This window comes from Oncorhynchus kisutch, linkage group LG5 (assembly GCF_002021735.2).
Source record: "Oncorhynchus kisutch isolate 150728-3 linkage group LG5, Okis_V2, whole genome shotgun sequence".
In the NCBI taxonomy this organism is placed as follows: Eukaryota; Metazoa; Chordata; class Actinopteri; order Salmoniformes; family Salmonidae; genus Oncorhynchus; species Oncorhynchus kisutch.
The window spans coordinates 53,362,283-53,386,066 of NC_034178.2; the positions used below are offsets into that span (position 1 = coordinate 53,362,283).

A 23,784-nucleotide genomic window follows, 5' to 3' on the forward strand; every position below is an offset into this window, starting at 1 on the left:
AACACCTGCCTCTGATTGAGAACCATATCAGGCCAGACATAGAAATAGACAAACTAGACATGAAACATAGAATGCCCACTCAGCTCACACCCTGACCAACCAAAACATAGAAATATACAAAGTGAACTATGGTCAGGGTGTGACAGTACCCCCCCCCCAAGGTGCGGACTCCGGCCGCAAAACCTGAACCTATAGGGGAGGGTCTGGGTGGGCATCTGTCCGCGGTGGCGGCTCTGGTGCTGGACGTGGCCCCCACTTCACCGTAGTCTTCCCCCACCTTGTCCGCTTCTGTGACCTCCTAGCCACGGCAACCCTACTTAATAACACGGGACAGAGGGGCAGCTCGGGACAGAGGGGCTCTTCAGACTCCGGCAGCACAGGAGAGGAGGAAGGCTCTGGCAGATCCTGGCTGACTGGCGGATCTGGAAGAGTCTGGCTGACTGGCGGATCTGGAAGAGTCTGGCTGACTGGCGGATCTGGAAGAGTCTGGCAGACTGGCAGATCTAGAAGAGTCTGGCTGACTGGCGGATCCTGGCTGACTGGCAGATCTGGAAGAGTCTGGCTGACTGGCGGATCTGGAAGAGTCTGGCTGACTGGCGGATCTGGAAGAGTCTGGCTGACTGGCGGATCCTGGCAGACTGACGGCTCTGGCTGCTCCATGCTAACTGGCGGCTCTGGCTGCTCCATGCTGACTGGCGGCTCTGGCTGCTCCATGCTGACTGGCGGCTCTGGCTGCTCCATGCTGACTGGCAGCTCTGGCGGCTTCTTGCAGACTGGCAGCTCTGGCTGCTCCATGCAGACTGGCAGCTCTGGCAGCTCCTTGCAGACTGGCAGCTCCTTGCAGACTGGCAGCTCCTTGCAGACTGGCATCTCCGGCTGCTCCATGCAGACTGACAGCTCTGGCTGTTCCATGAAGACTGACAGCTCTGGCTGCTCCATGCAGACTGGCAGCTCTGGCTGCTCCATGCAGACTGACAGCTCTGGCTGCTCCATGCAGACTGACAGCTCTGGCTGCTCCATGCAGACTGACAGCTCTGGCTGCTCCATGCAGACTGACAGCTCTGGCTGCTCCTTGCAGGCTGGCAGCTCTGGCTGCTCCTTGCAGGCTGGCAGCTCTGGCTGCGCTAAACAGGCAGGAGACTCCGGCAACGCTGTAGAGGCGGAAGGCTCTGGCAGCGCTAAACAGGCGGGAGACTCCGGCAGCGCAGGAGAGGAGGAAGGCTCTGGTAGCGCTAAACAGGCGGCAGTGCGCACCACTGCATAACACGGTGCCTGCCCGGTCTCTCTAGCCCCCCGGTAAGCACAGGAAGTTTGCGCAGGTCTCCTACCTGGCATAGCCATACTCCCTGTGAGCTCCCCCCCAAGAAATTTTTGGGGCTGACTCCCGGGCTTCCATCCGTGTCGCCGTGCTGCCTCCTCATACCTGCGCCTCTCAGCTTCCTCCGCCTCCAGTTCTTCTTTGGGGCGGCGATATTCTCCAGGCTGAGCCCAGGGTCCTTCACCGTCCAGTTCGTCCTCCCATGTCCATAAATCCTTATTATGTTTCTCCTGCTGTTGCTGTTGCCTGTTACCACGCCACTTGGTCCTGGTGTGGTGGGTGATTCTGTAACGGTTCTCTTGTGGTGAAGGAGAGTCGGACCAAAATGTGGCGTGTAGATTGCGAACCATGTTTAATAAACAAACGTAAAACACGAATCAATACAAACACTACAAAACAAAGAACGTAATGAACATAACAAAAACCGAAACAGCCCTATCTGGTGAAAACACAGAGACAGGAACAATCACCCACAAACACACAGTGAAACCCAGGCTACCTAAATATGGTTCCCAATCAGAGACAATGATTAACACCTGCCTCTGATTGAGAGCCATATCAGGCCAGACATAGAAATAGACAAACTAGACATGAAACATAGAATGCCCACTCAGCTCACACCCTGACCAACCAAAACATAGAAATATACAAAGTAAACTATGGTCAGGGTGTGACACAACCAGTGCCACCAGTGAGAGGCTCCAGTCCACACCACCATCGTGCACACAGTGATTACTGGTGGAAATGAATCAATAGCTAAATGAAACCTAGAGAGAGGAGAAATCATACTGTAACCACGACCGGCCCAATTCTGCCTCAACTAACCAGTTGAACCACTAACTAGCCCAGCCAACAGAAGGTTTAGCCCAGCCAACAGAAGGTTTAGCCCAGCCAACAGAAGGTTTAGCCCAGCCAACAGAAGGTTTAGCCCAGCCAACAGAAGGTTTAGCCCAGCCAACAGAAGGTTTAGTGACGAAGAATCCCATTGTTCCTCCAATTCCCAATTGTACCACCACCAAACAAGCAATGATGGACTGTATCTCTATGCATGCAAACCCAAGTGGTGTGTATGCGTGTGTTTCTGTGTGTGTTAGGAAGTGAGTGAGTGAGTGAGTGAGTGAGTGAGTGAGTGAGTGAGTGAGTGAGTGAGTGAGTGAGTGAGGTAGTGAGTGAGTGAGTGAGTGAGTAGTGAGTGAGTGAGTGAGTGAGTGAGTGAGTGAGTGAGTGAGTGAGTGAGTGAGTGAGTGAGGTAGTGAGTGAGTGAGTGAGTGAGTAGTGAGTGAGTGAGTGAGGTAGTGAGTGAGTGAGTGAGTGAGTGAGGTAGTGAGTGAGTGAGTGAGTGAGTGAGTGAGTGAGTAGTGAGTGAGTGAGTGAGTGAGTGAGTAGTGAGTGAGTGAGTGAGTGAGTGAGGTAGTGAGTGAGTGAGTGAGTGAGTGAGTGAGTGAGTGAGTGAGTGAGTGAGGTAGTGAGTGAGTGAGTGAGGTAGTGAGTGAGTGAGTGAGTGAGTGAGTGAGGTAGTGAGTGAGTGAGTGAGTGAGGTAGTGAGTGAGTGAGTGAGGTAGTGAGTGAGGTAGTGAGTGAGTGAGTGAGGTAGTGAGTGAGTGAGTGAGTGAGTGAGTGAGTGAGTGAGTGAGTGAGTGAGTGAGGTAGTGAGTGAGTGAGTGAGTGAGGTAGTGAGTGAGTGAGTGAGTGAGTGAGTAGTGAGTGAGTGAGTGAGTGAGTGAGGTAGTGAGTGAGTGAGTGAGTGAGTGAGTGAGTGAGTAGTGAGTGAGTGAGTGAGTGAGTGAGTGAGTGAGTGAGTGAGTGAGTGAGTGAGTGAGTGAGTGAGTGAGTGAGTGAGTAGTGCTTTTTGTGGTTGGTTCAGTTTGATTATTTTTTTTAAATCCCAGTTTTCTATTTCAATATTTTTTTTATGCATTATGTGGGTTGAATGCTGTAACACAGAATAAAACAATGAATGAAAGCCCCATGATGGTAGTGACGGCTCATTACTCACTTATTAACCATCATTAATTCACATTACTTTAATAAAATATTTCAGGTGTGTATATTACATGTAATTTTATTTGACGACTTTATTTCATGTGATCATCTCATCTCTATAGAGCTGCTGTCTATGCTCTCTGACAAAATCACAATTTTAGTAGTTCTTCAAAGGAAATAAGGTATGCTTTTATGACTGCTGAATACTGTCACTTTCTGACCATAGTTCTGTTATTTTATTCTTTGTTTTAGTATGGTCAGGGCGTGAGTTGGGGTGGGCAGTCTATTTTTCTATGTTGGTTTTTGTGTTCGGCCTAGTATGGTTCTCAATCAGAGGCAGGTGTCATTAGTTGTCTCTGATTGAGAATCATACTTATGTAGCCTGGGTTTCACTGTTGGGTTGTGGGTGTTTGTTTCCGTGTGATTGTTTGGACCACATGGTACTGTTTCGGTTTTGTAAATTCACGTCATCGTTTATTGTTTTGATTCAGTGTTCAGTGCTTTCTTTAATTAAAATCATCATGAACACTTACCACGCTGCGCTTTGGTCCGATCCTTACTCCTCTTCAGACGAAGAGGAGGAAATCCGTTACAGAAACACCCACCACCAGAGGACCAAGCAGCGTGGTTACGGGCAGCAGCAGGAGAGGCAGCGATATTTGGAGAACTGGACTTGGGAGGAGATTCTGGACGGCAAAGGACCCTGCACACAGCCAAAGGGAATATCGCCGCCCCAAAGCAGAGCTGGAGGCAGCGAAAGCAGGGAGGCGCCGGTATGAGGAGGCAGCATGGCAGCGCGGCTGGAAGCCCGAGAGGCAGCCCCAAAAATGTCTTGGGGGTGGACCACATGGGGAGTGTGGCGAAGTCAGGTAGGAGACCTGCGCCAACTTCCCGTGCTTACCAGAGAGCGAGAGGGACCCGGACAGGCACCTTGTTATGCGGTGGAGCGCACGGTGTCCCCGGTGCGTGTGTATAGCCCGGTGCGGTACATTCCAGCTCCTCGTATCGGCCGGGCTAGAGTGGGCATCGAGCCAGGTGCCATGAAGCCGGCTCTATGCATCTGGTCTCCAGTGCGTCTCCTCGGGCCGGAGTACATGGCACCAGCCTTACGCATGGTGTCCCCGGTTCGCCAGGACACAGCCCAGTGCGGGCTATTCCACCTCGCCGCACTGGCCTGGCTACGGGGAGCATTCAACCAGGTAAGGTTGGGCAGGCTCGGTGCTCAAGAGCTCCAGTGCGCCTGCACGGTACGGTCTATCCGGTGCCACCTCCACGCACCAGCTCTCCGGTGGCAGGCCCCCGCACCAGGCTGTCTCTCCGTCTTCTTCCTACAGGTGCTCCCGTCTTTCCTGAGCCGCCAGAGTCTCCCGTCTGTCCTGATCCGGCAGAGTCTCCCGGTCTGTCCTGAGCCGCCAGAGCCGCCAGTCAGCCAGGAGCCGCCAGAGCCGCCAGCCAGCCAGGAGCCGCCAGCCAGGAGCCCCCAGTCAGCCAGGAGCCGCCAGGGCCGTCAGTCAGCCAGGCGATGCCAGAATCGCCCTTCACTCCGGCGCTGCCGGAGTCTCCCGCTGCCGGGGTCTCCCGCTGCTGGAGTCTCCCGCCTGTCCGGCTCTGCCGGAATCTCCCGTCCATTCGGGACCCGTGGCAAGGGTCCCCAGTCCGAGGTCGGTGGCGAGGGTCGCCGCTCATAAGAGGCCACGGGAGCGATTGAGGAGGCGGACAAAAACTATGGTGAAGTGAGCTCCACGTCCCGCGCCAGAGCCGCCACCGTGGACAGACGCCCACCCAGACCCTCCCCTATAGTTCAGGTTTTGCGGCCGGAGTCCGCACCGTTGGGGGGGGTACTGTCACGTTCTGACCATAGTTCTGTTATTTTATTCTTTGTTTTAGTATGGTCAGGGCGTGAGTTGGAGTGGGCAGTCTGTTTGTTTTTCTATGTTGATTTTTGTGTTCGGCCTAGTATGGTTCTCAATCAGAGGCAGGTGTCGTTAGTTGTCTCTGATTGAGAATCATACTTATGTAGCCTGGGTTTCACTTTTGGTTTGTGGGTGTTTGTTTCCGTGTGATTGTTTGGGCCACATGGTACTGTTTCGGTTTTGTAAATTCACGTCATCGTTTATTGTTTTGATTCAGTGTTCATGATGATTTTAATTAGAGAAAGCACTGAACACTTACCACGCTGCGCTTTTGTCCTCCTCTCTTTCTCCCGAAGACATCCGTTACAAATACAAACTATCAATCATGTATTGTCAGGTACAGATACTGTACCTCCTCAAGCAACTGCTTTCTATCCCTCTTGATCACTCAGTCTTCTCTCTTGTGTCTGCCCGACACTAACCTTATGTAGCAGGTGTAAAAGAAACATACTGGCGCGCAATGGATTTAGTAATTACCATGTTTTCTGAACTAAACTATGTAGAATTTTGTCCTGTTGGAAACTACAACTCCTTAGTACATCGCATAGTTCGGGCTTGATCTGATTTTTCTCTAGAAATTAAGCAATGTGCGCATTGAGCTCACAGGAAAAAAACGAAGGAGATGGAATTCAAATAATTCAACAAAGGTCTGTCAATTGGTTGTTTAAAAAACAAAACATTTGTACCAACATTTCAGTTTATCGCTCAGCATTGGGGAGGAATGAGTGAGTGAAAGAGAGAAATAAATAAGAAAAAGTAAGAGCCATGTACCTGCGTCCAGAGCCATTCCTCTGCAGCTCCCCCTCCTGTCCCAGGTTCCCCTTACAGCAGATGACCCGAAGCTTGTTCTGGTAGGATGAAGCCAGGTAAATGGCCCCGGAGGAGATGGCTGGGCCCAGGTAGCGCGGGTTGGGGATGTCGAGGTGAGCGTACGAGTGGGCCCTGAACAAGACACAATACCCCCATTGAAAAATCGTACAATGTTATGCTAACTCATTCAGGGTTTCAGTAAACTAAAGGATCAGGGAGGTGGTATTACCCTAGAGCAGAGTGGCCCTGGACCTCAATCACATCCAACGAGTTGAAATAGGTCACAAACAGGTAGGGTTCTCTGTAGGCTGAAATGGAGAGAAGCACTGTGTTATAAGCATGTATGAGCCCTTATAATGTCTTATAACACTTTTCTAAATGGCAATGCTTCAATCCTTCCGAGATGATCCTTATAGTGGTAAAACATTATTTGACTTACCAAATGAGAGAGGCAAACAGCTCCATTGGATGTCTTCACTTCGACTCCTGCGGCCATGCTCGTCCACAAACACCCCAAACTCTGGACATTGAATCACCACAAGCAGAAATTAGCAATCATTCTTGCAGGTAAACTGTGTGGAAATTGGTAGTAGCACTTTCACTAATCATAATGACAGCAGAAACTCTCCCTCTCTCACAACCAGCCGCGCACACACACAAACACACACACGGCCTATACAATGTGAATGTGAAAGAAACATCTGTCTGACCGTGGAAGCAGAGCAGGTACTCGTCTTTCTGCGGTGCCTGGGTGACCTGGATGATGGAGATGGGGAAACTGTGGGAGGAGGCTGCAAAGATGGCCGAGGCCAACGTCACATCATTCTTATCCAGGAACTCTGCAAGAGAGAGGTCCCCACACCAATCAATCAACCAACGATACAAAAATGTATTTTTGGACAAGTCCAGGTAGTCCTTTCCTGTTTCAGTCCATTTAACCCGAGATAAGTGTCTACCATTAACTTGCATCCTGTGTGAGGAGTCATTGACTAACCTTCCAGCATGTACTGCTTCATCTCGATCTCGTAGAACTTGTTGGTGCCGATGATGATGCTGTAGCCTGTGAAGTGGATACAGCTGCAGGGTTCTGACGTCTCAATCTCCTTCTTGATACAGAACTTATTGAGGTTGTCGTTGTAGCGCAGTATGGTGATCTTGTTGGGCATGGCTGCACATATACACGTGCCATTCTCAATCTGCACAAGGGACAAAAGCAAAACAGTCAGACAACAATCACTCCAGAGATCAATCAGTTGTGTCTACAGTGTCAAGGAATTTAACAGACATCTTAATGCATTATCAAAAGGTGTGAATAATTTGCTATGCGCTATGACTATGACTCATTATTTTAACAGAAAACAATGTTGCGTTCTATTTCGATAAGGTGAAAACAATCCATGAAGAGAAACGGAAATTGGTGGCTCACACCTTGCCAGAGGAGAAGAGGTGGCATCCCTTGACCGTCTCAAAGATGTATGGGCTGAGATCTGGCTGGGCCGGGAGGTGGGACTGAGACAGTGACTGCTTCACCTTCTTGATCTCCACCAGACACAGAGCCCGCTCCTCTCCTGGACCAGACCATGGTATAGACATAATCATTCATTTATTTATAAAGCCTTTTTGCATCAGCAGTTGTCACAAAGTACTTTTACAGTAAGCACAAACACCTACAGTACAAACTGCATACTCCCTCCCACACACAATAACAGATGGGATAATAAACAGATATTACACTGTATTAACATTCTCTATAATCGTGGTATTAATATACTGTAACTGTTTCGGTGAACTACGCTTGCATGCTACAGCAACCTTGCCTGGACACAGTTTGTCCCAAACACTGACCAGTAATTATGAGCAGCTTGTCGTGCTCCTTGAGGATCCGGATCTGGAAGACGGAGGCCAGGCCGGGGATGTGAGTCAGACTGTTCTTAATGACGTTCAGGGCATACAGGCCCTCCTCAGAGCCCACCAACACTATCTATGGAGAGCGAGAGAGAAGGCCACACAGTTCGAATGGGGAAATAGCAACATAACCCATCGCATACATATTTTGCTGTTGAGAATTGAGCAAATAAAGCCATGTTTCTTTCACATTCTTGTGAGTGATCTATTTAGATCGCCAAGTATTATTCCATCCATGATAAAAGGTATACCTCAAGGCCGTAGCATGGTTTAGTTGCAGGTCCTACCTGGTCGGTGAGGGGCAGGGTGCAGTTAATATCCAGCCGGTCGTCTCCCTCCAGCTTCAGCAGAGAATTCCCTAGAAGTTTCTGTCATCATATAGGAGAGGGAAAGCAACAGGTCAGCAGGTTATATGCACAATGGCTGTGACAAGAGGCAAGAGTGTGCCAGGACAGAGCAGGTGACAACACAGACATGACTGTTAGCTGCTGGATATGGACACTTGGGAGGAAAATAAAAAAATTAATCTAAATTAACAACAGACACTTGAAACAACTATAAAGACATAGCAATGGATGGTGAATCTATCAATCCCTAAACAATAGACGAAGCCAATTGATAAATCGTTGGGCTGCATTGGTGGGGCGTAGAGTACATGACCTTTAACATGGAAGTGCATGCATGAAGCCAGGGGACAAAGCTGCACAACAGTGCCATCTCACATACAGGCGCTGCATGAGTGCTGCATGTGTGGGCATGTGGCTGCCTTTCAGGGCATGAGAGTGTATGTTTGCATTTACTGTATGCGTGATAGTGACGTGTAGTTTGTGTGCTTGGATATGTCTGTACATGTATACAGTAAGTGTGTGTCTGCATGCTCTGTTGGCCCAAGCATAAGGCAGGCTCATGCAGATCTTTACCTGGACCAATGGGGAGAGGTTCTTCTGTTTTTTAGGAACAGCTGTCTACAGTGTGGTCAACAACACCTCAGTATATTTACACATACAGTGTAAAATATGCATAAAATATGTATTCATACATAAAAATCATTGACAACAAACACAGATAGTAGAGGGACAACATGCAGACAAAAAGAGAGGGAAAGGGGTGGGAAGAGGAGAGAAAGAGACTATTGAGTGTGAATACACCTGACCCTACTCTCCAGCAAACACCAAGAAAGTCTTGCTCTTTCATGTTTGAGTGTGGTTCATTTATAAACTCTACTGCACTAGCAGGAGAACTCAGATGGAAACATTAAAAGTTACAACAATACTTCAAATATCAACTGACTAGAGATTGAAGATGGCTCTTGAGATATGCACAGACACACACTCACCACGTCAGCCTCAACCTTGTCCTTGGAGCCCCTGCTGCCAGCTACAACTGACTCCAGGACAGCCACCCAGCGCTGCTTGTCTGGGAAGCTGGGAGCCATGAAGTATAGGGACTGGCCAGGCCAACAGGTGGTGTGGGGGTGAGACTCCAGCTTTAGGATGTATGGGATATCTGCACAAAGAGTATCAACACAACAAGATGACAGATTGAAGAAACATGACTTGATCACACACCCACACCTGATTAAGCTACTTAAATGAGTAATATCTGGAGGAGTCATCTATAACTTTTGTTAGGTTTAATGTCAGGACCATTAACTTTGTATGTTCCAGATGGCGGAATTTTGCAAAAAACAGAAGTTGAGACAGGTGGACCCGTACCAACACAACCTGTACCAGCACTTTGAGAATTTCTTCTAAAGCCCTTTTTAAACTAAACTTATTTTTCCTTCCCTACTCCTCCTTAGACAGGCGCACTGTAACTGTACCTGACTTAGCCGTGTTGATGAGCTCCGAGGCTCCCACAGCTCCATGGATAGTCACCTCTCCGTCAGGGAGACACAGTTCAAACTCCTCCTCTGGCTTCAGAGAGTCTGGTAACACACCAGGGTCATATTCATTAGAGAAAACCGCAGCAAAACTTTTTGCAATGCTAAACAAATAATTATCATTTCCTATTGGACAAGTCCCAGCAGACCATGGTCATGAAAACATTGTCAAAACAGTCTGTTGAATAAACACAAAAGGAGAGTCCAGTCAAGGAGCAGTACCTTCTCTGGGTTCAGAGTCATAGATGGACACCTTGGTCCCATCCAGCACCACATACTTCCTCTCCCAGCCTTGCTGGCCCCGCCTGGAGTTCCTGCAGACACACACACTATGAACCAGAATATTCACAGGTGTTACATTTTCCCTGTGAAGCGCCATACCCAGAGCTCATGCCCAAGGAGGAAGAGGAGGAGTAGGGAAGGAAAAACACGTTTAGTTTAAAAAGGGCTTTATAAGAAATTCTCAAAGTGCTCTACATAAAGGTAAACAGAAGAATGTCCATAATAAAGTGGTTACTATTGTGAAGTGGTAAGGTTGGACCCAGGTGCAGAGGAGACCAGACAAGGAATCAGTGGTTAAGGATAAACAGTACACTTGAAAAAAGTCTCGCAAACTCACTCAGGAAATGAACTCACACAGTAAACAATTCAAGCTTCTGCAAAGAGAAACAGAAAACACACCTCTTTTAAAGGGGAAATCGTAATGAGCAATAGAACACATCTGACTGTCATAATTGTCCCTAGGATGGTCTGTCCAGATGTAGGCAATCATGGTCCAATCGGTGTGGAACGAGGAGGACTGTAGCACGCACAGAGAACACTGAGCGAGGAACCCCTTGCATCCTCCTGGGTGGCCGTCGTACCGCTCGGCGGCTGGGATCTTGTGTTCCTGGTTCAGGTTCCCTGGAGGAACTATGGCGACGCCTGTAGCACTGGGCAATGATACTTGGGTATTGGCTCTTCCTGGGTTAAGGTTCGACTCTGGTTGGAGGGAGTCGGTAAGTGCCCGGAGGGTCTCTGATATTTGGAAGAGTTGTTCATGCTGCCGCCCCAGCAGTGCTCCTTGGTGGGTTACAACATTCGTGATCTGGGGGATCTCTGTTGTGTCCATGTTCAGGCAGAAGCTTGCAGTGACTGGGTAAGGTTGGACCCAGGTGCAGAGAAGAGACCAGACGAGGAATCAGTGGTTAACTTCTTATGGGCACTTTTTACGGTAACGTCCCACCTGGCCAACATCCGGTGAAATCGCTGAACGCGAAATTGGACAGAGAGAACTTGTTGCGAAGGGGAGAGCCTCGTGATACATCAGAGAGAGTGTATTTTGTTACAAAATACAGCACTGAAGCAGAGAGCATTAAAATAATCATTAAAAATAATTGGGGAATCACCCAAAGTGATACTCTACTACGCCAAGTCTTTCCTGAGCCACCAGTCATAAGCTTTAAGAGATGTCCTACCCTAAATGACAAATTAGTCCACAGTCATCTTCCAGGTGACTCTCAAAAAACTTGGCTTGACCACAAACCCAAGGGCTCCTTTAAACGTAACCATTGCAACCATTGCAGTAATATTGCTCAGAAGAAGTATTTTGTTGACACAGTTTCCTAAATGGAGTATTACGTCAAGCATTTCATTAACTGTAAAACCACTCATGTCATCTATAGATTGGAATGTCCACAGTGCAAGGTGTTCTACATTGGACGGACAAAGAGACGCCTTCAAGACCGCTTAGCGGAACACAATACGCCATACGGGCAATGAAGACTACCCCATGGCTAAGCACTACAAGTCCCTACACCATGGCAACCCTGCCTCCCTACAAGCTATGGGTATTGATCATATTCCGGCCTCTATTAGAAAAGGGGACCGTCTTAAACAGTTAAACCAAAGGGAAAGTTTTGGGATTTACAAACTACAGGCCACTAAATACCCTGGTTAAAATCAAAATCAAATCAAATTTTATTTGTCACATACACATGGTTAGCAGATGTTAATGCGAGTGTAGCGAAATGCTTGTGCTTCTAGTTCCGACAATGCAGTAATAATCCAACAAGTAATCTAACTAACAATTCCAACAACAAAAAAACTACTGTCTTATACACAGTGTAAGGGGATAAAGAATATGTACATAAAGATATATGAATGAGTGATGGTACAGAGCAGCTTAGGAAAGATACAGTAGATGGTATCGAGTACAGTATATACATATGAGATGAGTATGTAAACAAAGTGGCATAGTTAAAGTGGCTAGTGATACATGTATTACATAAAGATGCAGTAGATGACATAGAGTACAGTATATACGTATACATATGAGATGAATAATGTAGGGTATGTAAACATTATATTAGGTAGCATTGTTTAAAGTGGCTAGTGATATATTTTACATCATTTCCCATCAATTCCCATTATTAAAGTGGCTGGAGTTGAGTCAGTGTGTTGGCAGCAGCCACTCAATGTTAGTGGTGGCTGTTTAACAGTCTGATGGCCTTGAGATAGAAGCTGTTTTTCAGTCTCTCGGTCCCAGCTTTGATGCACCTGTACTGACCTCGCCTTCTGGATGATAGCGGGGTGAACAGGCAGTGGCTCGGGTGGTTGTTGTCCTTGATGATCTTTATGGCCTTCCTGTAACATCGGGTGGTGTAGGTGTCCTGGAGGGCAGGTAGTTTGCCCCCGGTGATGCGTTGTGCAGACCTCACTACCCTCTGGAGAGCCTTACGGTTGTGGGCGGAGCAGTTGCCGTACCAGGCGGTGATACAGCCCGCCAGGATGCTCTCGATTGTGCATCTGTGCTTTTGGTGGCAAGCTGAATTTCTTCAGCCTCCTGAGGTTGAAGAGGCGCTGCTGAGCCTTCTTCACGATGCTGTCTGTGTGAGTGGACCAATTCAGTTTGTCTGTGATGTGTATGCCGAGGAACTTAAAACTTACTACCCTCTCCAGTACTGTTCCATCGATGTGGATAGGGGGGTTTAAATGAATATATGGATTTCTCACCCTTCCTGTAGGGTCGTGATGGGTCCATTTGCTGTCATCTAGTGGACATTTTGCTTAATTTGCCCTCAGCTATGGTTAGACTGTTGTTCATGTTTTGCTGTGTTCTAGTGTACTATGGAATATATTGCTTTCTTATTCTTGACACTTGTCCCAGTCATATTTAAGGTTAGAACTACCTGTTAGTGTTCTGATACTTCTAGCTTGGAGTTGTATTTTTATGAGCTACAGTATTTCACCTTTTAATGTGTATAGTATTGCTTACTAGGTGTGTCCAATCCATTTTGTAATCACTCCCTCTTCCAATTAGGGCTAATTGGAAAAGATGTTCAAAAGAGGAGATTGTTTTCCTTTTTGCGTACCCCCTGACAAAGGCCATGCTGCCAAAATGTGTCGGTTTAAAAAAAACGTTGTTTCTATTGAACATGCCATACTAATAAAGGCATTTAAATTAATTATATCAAGAGTGCCTTGGTCCTCCTTTCTTTTTGGTTACTAATAAACTTTTCCAAACAATTTAAACAACATTTATAATCAAACCATAGGTACCCTAATAAGTAAATAAACAATTCAATTTAAGAAGGAGAATCGTTATTGTCTTTACCGGAGAAAAATACCAAAGAACGCGCTCTCTTCCACACGCTTGGAAACACTACAGCTAAAATGGGAGCCACCTAGAAAAACTACAATTTCTGGCTCATTTTTCCAAAAACTAGCATGAAACTCTTTCTAAAGACTGTTGACATCTAGTGGAAGCCCTAGGAACTGCAATCTGGGAGGATTTCGCCTTATAATAACAGTGACAGCCATTGAAAACAGTGGTAGGCTTTTTTTAGGGGGAGGGGGTTTAGAAACTTTAGAGTGTTTCCTATCCAAATCTACCAATTATATGCGTATCCTAGCTTCTGGGCCTGAGTAACAGGCAGTTGACTTTGGGCACGCTTTACATCCGGATGTGAAAATACTGCCCCCTACCAAAGGGAGGTTAAGGATAAACATAATACTTTACTGAGAAACGGTATCCGCAGGATCACAGTACACTTGAAAAAACAACAAACACTAAGTCTCGCAAACTCACTCAGGAAACGAACGCACACGTTAAACAATTCTAGCTTTTGCAAAGATAAACAGAAAACACATCTCTTTTGAGAGGGAAATCATAATGAGTAATATAACACACCTGACTGTCATAATTGGCTCTAGGATGGTCTCTGTCGCCCTCTGGTGACAGGTGGAACCATGACAAATATAAGTACACAGACCTGGGTTGTTTCATCCAGCCCTCCAGGCGTACATGGCCAGCAGCCTCTTTGAGCTGCAGGGGAGGGGAGTTGGCCTTCTCCCGACACAACACCTCTGAAAAGTGGGTAGCATACTCCGCCGGCAGGCCGCACGTGGCAGGGAGGCAGGGCGAGCACTTGGGGTGGCACAGGGTGTGGCACTCTACAGTAGACCAGGAAGAGAGAGAAGAAAAGGCATTCATTCTGTAGGATTGATTTTAGAGTTATGGTGGCTGAAAACAAGTACTCTGAGAAGTTGTGTTGTCAATCCATTTTATCTTCATACCTGTATACAAGTGTCAGGTATAATTAAAACATTTTTTATAGAAAATAAGGACCACAAGCTAGAAAAGTTTGATTTCAAGAAAAAGTTGAAATACAGTATGGGCTCCAGACTAACGTTTCCCCCTGGTGGCACTGGTTGGTGGCACCAGCCCATTATTTGGTCTCACCAATTTTTTTGCGCAGCGTCACACATATTGTGATTTTTTTAAATATCATTTTAGAAAGTCATTCACTGTGCTTTATTACATATTTTTTTATAGACTACTGAGATTGTATTCAAGAAATAGGTTGTTTCATCATCTTTTCATGTTGTGATTCTAAATACTTAAATTTGGTTCCTAATCCAGTGATTGTCATCTTGGGTTGACAATTAGGCTTTTGTTATAATTTAGTGTTACCTTTTTGATTTTGTTCAATAGAGATGAATTTGCCTGCACAAATATCATAGGCTAATTTATTTGGGGCCAATTCATCACTCGAGTAAGTGGAAACTCAAAACACATCAATCGCTCAATCACTAACTCCAAATATAATACCCACTGTTAGTAGCCATGTATTAATCTAAAAGTAAATGTAATGTCCCAATTTTTTTTGCAGTTGTAGCCTACGGCCCAATGAGATCTATGCAATCACAATGGCCAATGCACATAATAATTTTGCGCGCTCTGTGTCTCAAAGCTAAATCAAATATTTCAGTTGTAAAATAGTTGCTAATCAGCACAGAGTTAAAAAACTGAAATTATAGCTACAAAAAGCTGAGAACCTCCTCTCTCCAGCAATTGGATTTCAAAATGTTATACAATCAGAACACCTTTCTTTCTCTGGGAGCATTTTTGTTCCCCAAGAAAGGAGAGCGTGGCTCGATCAAAACATCAGCAAGCCAAAGCAAAAGAGGTATCTGGGCAGGTAGACACAGTCTGGAGCCCTGGTAATGAACATAATGCAGTGGTCTGGGACATTGCTCATGAGTTCAACAGCAGTGCTACCACAACAGTGATGAGGAAGAAAGGCAGTGCAGTACAGTAGGACCTACTAACCTAGGCAGGTGGCGGCCTGCCGTCCAAAGTGCACGGTGTCCAAGCAGACAGCACACTTGGTGGCCCTCATGTTGAGTCCGAAGTTGAAACGATGGGGTATGTTGCTGTGCATCCTCTCCTTCACACGACGCCCATACTCTACAACAAGATGGAGGGAGAAAAATAGAGTGAAAATTTGTGAAAACTAGAATGAATGAGTTTGCAGTGGTCTTGCACATACAGTGAATTCGGAAAGTATTCAGGCCCCTTGACTTTTTCCAAATTTTGTTACGTTGCAGCCTTATTCTAAAATGGATTCAATAGTTTTTTCACCCTCATCAATCTAGACACAATACCCCATAATGACAAAGCAAAAACAGGTTTTCATTAAAAAAAGGTTTTTAATCAAAAATCAAAAAATGAAATATCCCATAAGTATTCAGACCCTTTACTCAGTACTGTCTTCTTGGGTACGACACTACTGGCTTTGCACACCTGAACTTGTGAAGTTTCTCCCATTCTTCTCTGCAGATCCTCTCAAGCTCTGTCAGGTTGAATGGGGGGCGTCGCTGCACAGCTATTTTCAGGTCTCTCCAGAGATGTTTGAATGGGCTCTGGCTGGGCCACTCAAGGACATTCAAAAACTTGTTCCAAAGCCACTCCTGTGTTGTCTTGGCTTTGTGCTTAGGGTCATTGTCCTGTTGGAAGGGGAACCTTCGCCCCAGTCGTAGGTCCTGAGCACTCTGGAGCAAGTTTTCATCAAGGATCTCTCTGTACTTTGCTCCGTTCATCTTTCCCTCAATCCTGATTAGTCTCCCAGTCCCTGCTTCTGAAAAACATCCCCACAGCATGATGATGCCAGCACCATTCTTCTCCATATGGATGGCGCCAGGTTTCCTCCAGATGTGAAGCTTGGCATTCAGGCCGAAGATTTCAATCTTGATTTCATCAGATGAGAGAATCTGGTTTCTCATGGTCTGAGAGTCCTTTAGGTGCCTTTTAGCAAAGTCCAAGCAGGCGGTCATGTGCCTTTTGTTGAGGAGTGGCTTCCGTCTGGCCACTCTACCATAAAGACCTGATTGGTGGAGTACTGCAGATATGGTTGTCCTTCTGGAAGGTTCTCCCATTTCCACAGAGGAACTCTGGAGCTCTGTCAGAGTGACGTGTTCTTGGTAACCTCCCTGACCACGGAACTTCCACCCTGATTGCTCTGTTTGGTCGGGCAGCCAGTTCGAGGAAGAGTCTTGGTGTTTCCAAACTTCTTCCATTTAAGAATGATGGAGGCCACTGTGTTCTTGGGGAACTTCAATGATGCAGAAAGTTTTTGATACCCTTCCCAAGGACTGTGCCTCGACACAATCCTGTCTCGGAGTTCAACGGACAATTCCTTGGACCTCATGGCTTGGTTTTTGCTCTGACATGCACTGTCAACCATGCACATGTCCAATCAATTGAAATTACCAGAGGTGGACTCCAATCAAGTTCTAGAAACATCAAGGATGATCAATGGAAACAGGAAGCACCTGATTTGAATTTCGAGTCTCAAAGCAAAGGGTCTGAATACTCATGTAAATTAGGTATTTTTAATTTTTATATAGAAAATTGCTAACATTGCTAAAATCCTGTTTTCACTTTGACATTATGGGGTATTGGGAATGGTCCAAACACACCAAGACAGTAGTGAAGAGGGCACGACAAAGCCTATCCCCCCTCAGGAAACTAAAAAGATTTGGCATGGGTCCTGAGATCCTCAAAAGGTTCTACAGCTGCAACCTCGAGAGCACTGGTTGCATCACTGCCTGGTATGGCAACTGCTTGGCCTCTGACCGTAAGGCAATACAGAGGGTAGTGCGTACGGCCCAGTATATCACTGGGGCTAAGCTGCCTGCCATCCAGGACCTCTACACCAGGCGGTGTCAGAGGAAGGCCCTAAAAATTGTCAAAGACCCCAGCTACCCCAGTCATAGACTGTTCTCTCTACTACCGCATGGCAAGCAGTGCCGGAGTGCCAAGTCTAGGACAAAAAGGCTTCTCAACAGATTTTACCCCCAAGCCATAAGACTCCTGAACAGGTAATCAAATGGCTACCTGGACTATTTGCATTGTGTGGCCCCCCAAACCCCCTTTTTACACTGCTGCTACTCTCTGTTTATCATATATGCATAGTCACTTTAACTATACATTCATGTACATACTACCTCAATTAGGCTGACCAACCAGTGCTCCTGCACAGTGGCTAACCGGGCCATCTGCATTGTGTCCCACCCACCACCCGCCAACCCCTCTTTTACGCTACTGCTACTCTCTGTTCATCATATATGCATTGTCACTTTAACCATATCTACATGTACATACTACCTCAATCAGTCTGACTAACCGGTGTCTGTATGTAGCCTCGCTACTTTTACAGCCTCGCTACTGTATATAGCCTGTTTTTTTACTGTTGTTTTATTTCTTTACCTACCTATTGTTCACCTAATACCTTTTTTGCACTATTGGTTAGAGCCTGTAAGTAAGCATTTCACTGTAAGGTTGTATTCAGCGCACGTGACAAATACATTTTTATTTGATTGTGTGTAGATTAATGAAATGTTTTCCTAATCTATTTTAGAATAAGTCTGTAACTTAACAAAATGTGGAAAAAGTCAAGGGGTCTGAATACTTTCCGAATGCACTTTATACCTTGCAAATTGTTCTTGTCACTTAAATGTTCCTGACATAAGCAGCAGTTTTTTGACAACAAGATTAAGCAAGTATACAGGGCATAGTATACCCCAAACATTCTCTGCACTTGCATGTTCTCTGTTCTAGTGACATAACCATGACTATGAGTTGGATCATGCAGATGGCAATGAGTGTATGTGTCACGTTCTGACCTTAGTTATTTTGTTATGTCTTTGTTTTAGTATGGTCAGGGCGTGAGTTGGGTGGGTTGTCTATGTTATTTTTTCTATAATTTGGGATTTCTGTGTTTGGCCTGGTATGGTTCTCAATCAGAGGCAGCTGTCAATCGTTGTTCCTGATTGAGAACCATACTTAGGTAGCCTGGTTTCACCTTTGAGTTGTGGGTGATTGTTTCCTGTTGTAATGTTTGTTTCACATTTCAGGACTGTTTCGGTTTTCGTTTGTATCATTCACTTTGTTATTTTGTATTCTTTAGTGTTCAGTTTAATAAACTAAAATGGACACTGACCACGCTGTACATTGGTCCGATCTCTACTACTCCTCCTCGTCAGAGGAGGAAGACCGTTACAGTATGAAGACTGTTACAGTATGTATTTACAAAAGATGGGTAATGGTTTCAGATCTAGTTTTGCAAAAAGAAAGGCTGGTTAACCCTTTACACTCATACCTGTTTACGGGTTGAGAATGGCAGAGTTGGGCAGTGATAAAGACCTAAATTGGAACGCAGTGGCTGTATGCTAACATGCTATAAATGACGTCAGAGCTCAGCGCCTCACAGCCCTGTATGGGTTTTGACTGACAGCCTTTCTGAACTTGAGCACCGCACACGACAAGAAGTTGCCCCCATCATCCCTCCCGTTAAATGGGCAACTTTTGCACATTTTTTGTTGTCTGAGTGAGGGAATTGCTGTAAATGATTTCCAAGATGAGATGTTGAGGATTATAATAAATACCACTTTGATGTCATACAAGCAAGCCAAAAAAACGCGAGTCCAAATGTGCACTTCACATTTCCAGATCATAAAGCTCATGTCATATACAGTGTCAACGTTTATGATCACTATGTTTGATGTACAGTTACACGATGACATGGTGTCATACCCTGGGTTGTTCTGAACATAATGAGTCTGTTTGTCTATTGTGAAGAGAATTTGCAGCACAACATGCACCTGAATGCACACGACTACTTTATATGTGCACAAAATATATTTTCTCTGAATACCCTTATAGTTGAAGACTGTTCTGAAAGTGCATTGAAATTACTTAGGAACTGTGCACACTTTGGAGATGTGTGGGGCCACTTGGAGACACCAGTTAGTCCTCTCACTCAAACACTTGTCATTTTTTTGTCTTATATTGCACCTACCCCACATTTTCCATTAATATTCTTATGTTACTGTATCCAGAGTATTTTCAGATTTCGTTATCAACAAGTGCAGCGAACTGTAAACCAGAAGTCCTGAGCCTCACCCTCTTCTTTGCGTTTGAGGGTATTTGACAAAGAATAAAATATAACTCAGTGGCAGTTACATTTGCCAAGACCCACCCACATCTTGTTGACCAACTGATGGAGCATTTCCTCAGTGGATTCTGAATCATTCTCTATTTTTTGCCCACTGATACTCTAAACATTTGTTCCTTCAGCCAATAACCCTGACAGCATCACATCATGGTTTCTTTTAGGAAACTTTGGCACCGGACAATGTGACTGGAAAGATTTCAATACACAGGACATTCATATACCAGACATTCATATATGCATCGGGTGCTTAACGCATTAGGGCGTACACCCAAGGTGCTCAAAATCACATTTAGATTCTTGAAATTCATTTTTACCAGAATATAAATTAGCCTGTAAAGTTTTTATAAAATAAAATAGAACAATGTTCTTATACCAACATGACAAGTTTTATTGAAAAGCAAAACATTGCCAATAGCATCTTCATCCCTGTTATAGATCAATAATAAATAAATAAAAATATACACTACCATTCAAAAGTTTGCTGTTACTTAGAAATGTCATTGTTTTTGAAAGAAAAGCAATTTTTTGGTCCATTTAAATAACACCAAATTGATCAGAAATTCAGTATAGACATTGTTAATGTTGTAAATGACTATTGTAGCTGGAAACAGCTGATTTTTTATGGAATATTTACATAGGTGTACTATCAGCAACAATCACTCATGTGTTCCAATGGTACGTTGTGTTAGCTAATCCAAGTTTATCAAGGCTAATTGATCATTAGAAAACCCTTTTGCAATTATGTTAGCACAGCTGAAAACTGTTGTCCTGATTAAAAAAAGCAATAAACTGCCTAGAAGGCCAGCATCGCGTAGTTGCCTCTTCACTGTTGATGTTGAGACTGGTGCTTTGCAGGTACTATTTAATGAAGCTGCCAGTTGAGGACATGTGAGGTGTTTGTTTCTCAAACTAGACACTATAATCTACTTGTCCTCTTGCTCAGTTGTGCACCGGGGCCCCCCACTCCTCTTTCTATTCTGGTTAGAGCCAGTTTGTGCTGTCATGGGAGTAGTACACAGCATTGTACAAGATCTTCAGTTTCTTGGCAATTTCTCATATGGAATAGCCTACATTTCTCAGAACAAGAATAGACTGATGAGTTTCAGAAGAAAGGTCTTTGTTTCTGGCCATTTTGAGCCTGTAATCGAACCCACAAATGCTGATGCTCCAGATACTCAACTAGTCTTAAGAATGCCAGGACAACAGTTTTCAGCTGTGCTAACATAATTGAAAAAGGGTTTTATAATGATCAATTAGTCTTAAAATGATAAACTTGGATTAGCTAACACAACATGCCATTGGAACACAGGACTGATGGTTGCTGATAATGGGCCTCTGTACGCCTATGTAGATATTCCATTTTTTTTTTTAATCTGCCGTTTCCAGCTACAATAGTCATTTACAACATTAACAATGTTTACACTGTATTTCTGATCAATTTGATGTTATTTTAATGGATAAAAATGTGCTTTTCTTTCAGAAACAAGGACATTTCTAAGTGACCCCAAACTTTTGAACGGTTGTGTATATAAAATTTTATTAATAAATAAATAATAAAACCCAACTTCAAATAATTCTATTTATTTAACATAATTTGCGAACAACCCTATAGGCTATTTGTATGAAATTGTCATTAATAAATAAACAGCTTTTTTCAAATACAATCTAGGCCTCTTTAATTTAATTTAGATTAGTCATGAACATTTGATTTAGGCCTAATAAATAACACAATATGGTTGTCTACAAACACCTGGACCAGCAGGTCATGGCGAGTAGGGATCCAGCATTCATGTCATATTTGACTTTTTGTAGCAGGTTATGAGAATTTACGCAGCAGGTCAGGAGAATTAATGTAGCAGACTATGATAATTAGGTTAAGGTTAGGTAAAGGGTTGTGGTTAGAGTTAGCTAAAATGTACACACAAAAAAATTACTTTTGATGTTTGTTTAACAAAGGCAGGACCCTTCTAGCCATGACCGAGTCGGCCAGTCACACTTCCGCTGCAGTTCAGCACCACAGCAGTGGAAAGAGATATTATCAAACTGATGTTCAACAATCAAATTCGATATGTAAATAAACAAAATTCGTTAAGGCTGGTTCATTGAGAGAAAGCTTATTTTACAATGCTCCTGTGAAACGAGGCCCCCACCATGCCTTTTTCAAGATCAGAAAATATCTCCCTCTTACAGTTCTTATGGATGATGTTAATGTTATGCTTATTGTCATTTGAATTATCACGGGGTCGTGACTTGTGTAATATACGTGGCTTATTGATAACAACTCTGTGCCTGGTGACTTCAACTCTCCGATGTGAATAGTCGGCAACGATGTATTGTTTCCAAATGTTACTGAATAAGCTCAACTGAAGTGCACCAATTGCGCATGATACACATCATTACTCTAGTCTATCAATCCATTCCAATCTTCATACTATTAACATGCATTGCTGGCCCAAAACCTAATATACTACGTGACACAGAGGCAGCATATGTTGTTCTTGCTTAGGGTGGCAGTAGAACTTCTAGGATCGGGCCTGACGAATACAAGAATTTGCCTCTAATTTACTTGCGTTTGCGGCAGACGATGGCCTGCTCAAAGTGAGCCGCTGCTGTTGGGAAGTCAAAACTGTCCAACTCCTTGGAGCACCCAGCGATGCGCATCAGCCTCGTTACTTTGTCCTCAAGAAGGTGTGATCTTGAGGCAGTCTTTACTCTGTTTTGGAGAAAGAATCCCCTCACACTAGAAACATGGATAATCAACACAATCTTCGTAAATGTTTCCCAGTACATTTAGCTGAAGTCCCTTATGAGGACCTTGTGTCTTCTGTGTGAGTAAAAATAGAAACACACACCAGACACTCATTTCCAAGCAGCTTGATGATTTATTGGCCTATGAAGCATATTTGCCTTTGAAGTTGGAGCCCATCTACTGGTATTTCCATCAATTAATAAAAAGCATTCATTTGCAATGGATTTTTTTTAGGACAATTTGGCTGGCAACAATCTTATATATTTGCTTAAAAAAAAAATGGGGGCTAAAAGACAGCATTTACCGGCTAATGGAAACACTGCATCACATGCACCTCAGATGCAGGCTACCGTTGTAAATGTGCCCCATGAACCAGTTGCAGCGAGGAGATGAACACAAGCACAATGAGGTGGAAGATGGTGACCTCTTCAAATAACATTTTCAAACTGGGAATACACTTACTTTCAAAAGTTACTCTTCGCTTCTCTGTGAGCAGAATAAGAGGGAGAAAAAAAGAGTTCTAAAAGTGGCTAGGGGACAGCAAAAGATAGCAAGGAGAGCAAGAAAATTAGAGCGAGAGAGAGAGCAGGGGCTGTAGGACTTACCCTCGGGCGTGGAGCTCTCCTTGCAGCGGGCAGAGCTGGATGGTGCCAGTAGAATGCTGGGGTTGGGCTGGAGCTCAGGGGACTTGACGATGGCTGACATGAGTATCTGCTGGCGCGCAGAGGCAGGCGTGGCCGGAGCATGCTCTGAGGCTTTGAAATGGGCCGCTGGGGGGGAAAGGGTAATACCTAATCAGTTGTACAACAATGTGTTCAAAGGAAATGGGTATTCTGCATTTAACCCAACCCCTCTGAATCAGAGAAGTGCGGAGGGCTGCCTTAATCGTCATCCACGGCGCCCGGGGAACATTGGGTTAACTGCCTTGCTCAGGGGCAGAACGGCAAATGTTTACCATGTCAGTCCAGGGATTCGATCCAGCAACCTTTCGGTTACGGGCCCAACACTCCTACCCGCCAGGCTACCCGCCACCCCCAGGGAGGAAGGCAGGGGAAACGTTAGCCTTTGGGTACATATCTGGTACACTTCGACACACCAGAAATGTTGCTTCATGTCCCCATCATCAATATACAATGACCATGTTCAAATACTTCAAAAACGTATTCTCACTTCCCTGAATTAAGACATCTTTCCACTGGACTGCTCTCCCCAATATTATGTTAGATCAGTGAGAAGTTCAACGAAAGGACAGGATACAGGATTTGAACCAAACACTATGACAACCATCAGGGCATATATTCACAAACAACTCACAGTAAGAGTGCTACTCTAGGATCAGTTTTGCCTTTTAGATCATAATGAATAATATAGCATGGACAGGGGGGAATCTGATCCTAGATTAGCACTCCTGCTCTGAGAGGCTTTATGAATATGGGTCTAGATCC

At 44.9% G+C, this 23,784-nt stretch overlaps 1 protein-coding gene across 4 annotated transcripts in view; it reads right to left on the bottom strand.

Annotated features, from left to right (window-relative positions):
- LOC109891598 (citron Rho-interacting kinase) overlaps positions 1-23,784 on the bottom strand; it is a 56,981-nt gene that overhangs the window by 4,739 nt on the left and 28,458 nt on the right. Inside the window, exons 23-38 of one of the 4 annotated variants that reach the window (XM_031825394.1) lie at positions 22,945-23,109; positions 22,802-22,825; positions 15,405-15,542; positions 14,065-14,245; positions 10,034-10,125; positions 9,752-9,856; positions 9,266-9,435; positions 8,850-8,894; positions 8,217-8,297; positions 7,870-8,005; positions 7,453-7,592; positions 7,019-7,220; positions 6,735-6,863; positions 6,464-6,544; positions 6,254-6,332; positions 5,986-6,156 (exon numbers count right to left, since the gene is read on the bottom strand). In XM_031825394.1, coding sequence (XP_031681254.1) covers positions 5,986-6,156; positions 6,254-6,332; positions 6,464-6,544; positions 6,735-6,863; positions 7,019-7,220; positions 7,453-7,592; positions 7,870-8,005; positions 8,217-8,297; positions 8,850-8,894; positions 9,266-9,435; positions 9,752-9,856; positions 10,034-10,125; positions 14,065-14,245; positions 15,405-15,542; positions 22,802-22,825; positions 22,945-23,109 — 1,939 coding nt within the window. The remainder of the gene's footprint in view (positions 1-5,985; positions 6,157-6,253; positions 6,333-6,463; positions 6,545-6,734; positions 6,864-7,018; positions 7,221-7,452; positions 7,593-7,869; positions 8,006-8,216; positions 8,298-8,849; positions 8,895-9,265; positions 9,436-9,751; positions 9,857-10,033; positions 10,126-14,064; positions 14,246-15,404; positions 15,543-22,801; positions 22,826-22,944; positions 23,110-23,784) is intronic. The other 3 variants (XM_031825395.1, XM_031825396.1, XM_031825397.1) reach the window with 3 other exon arrangements.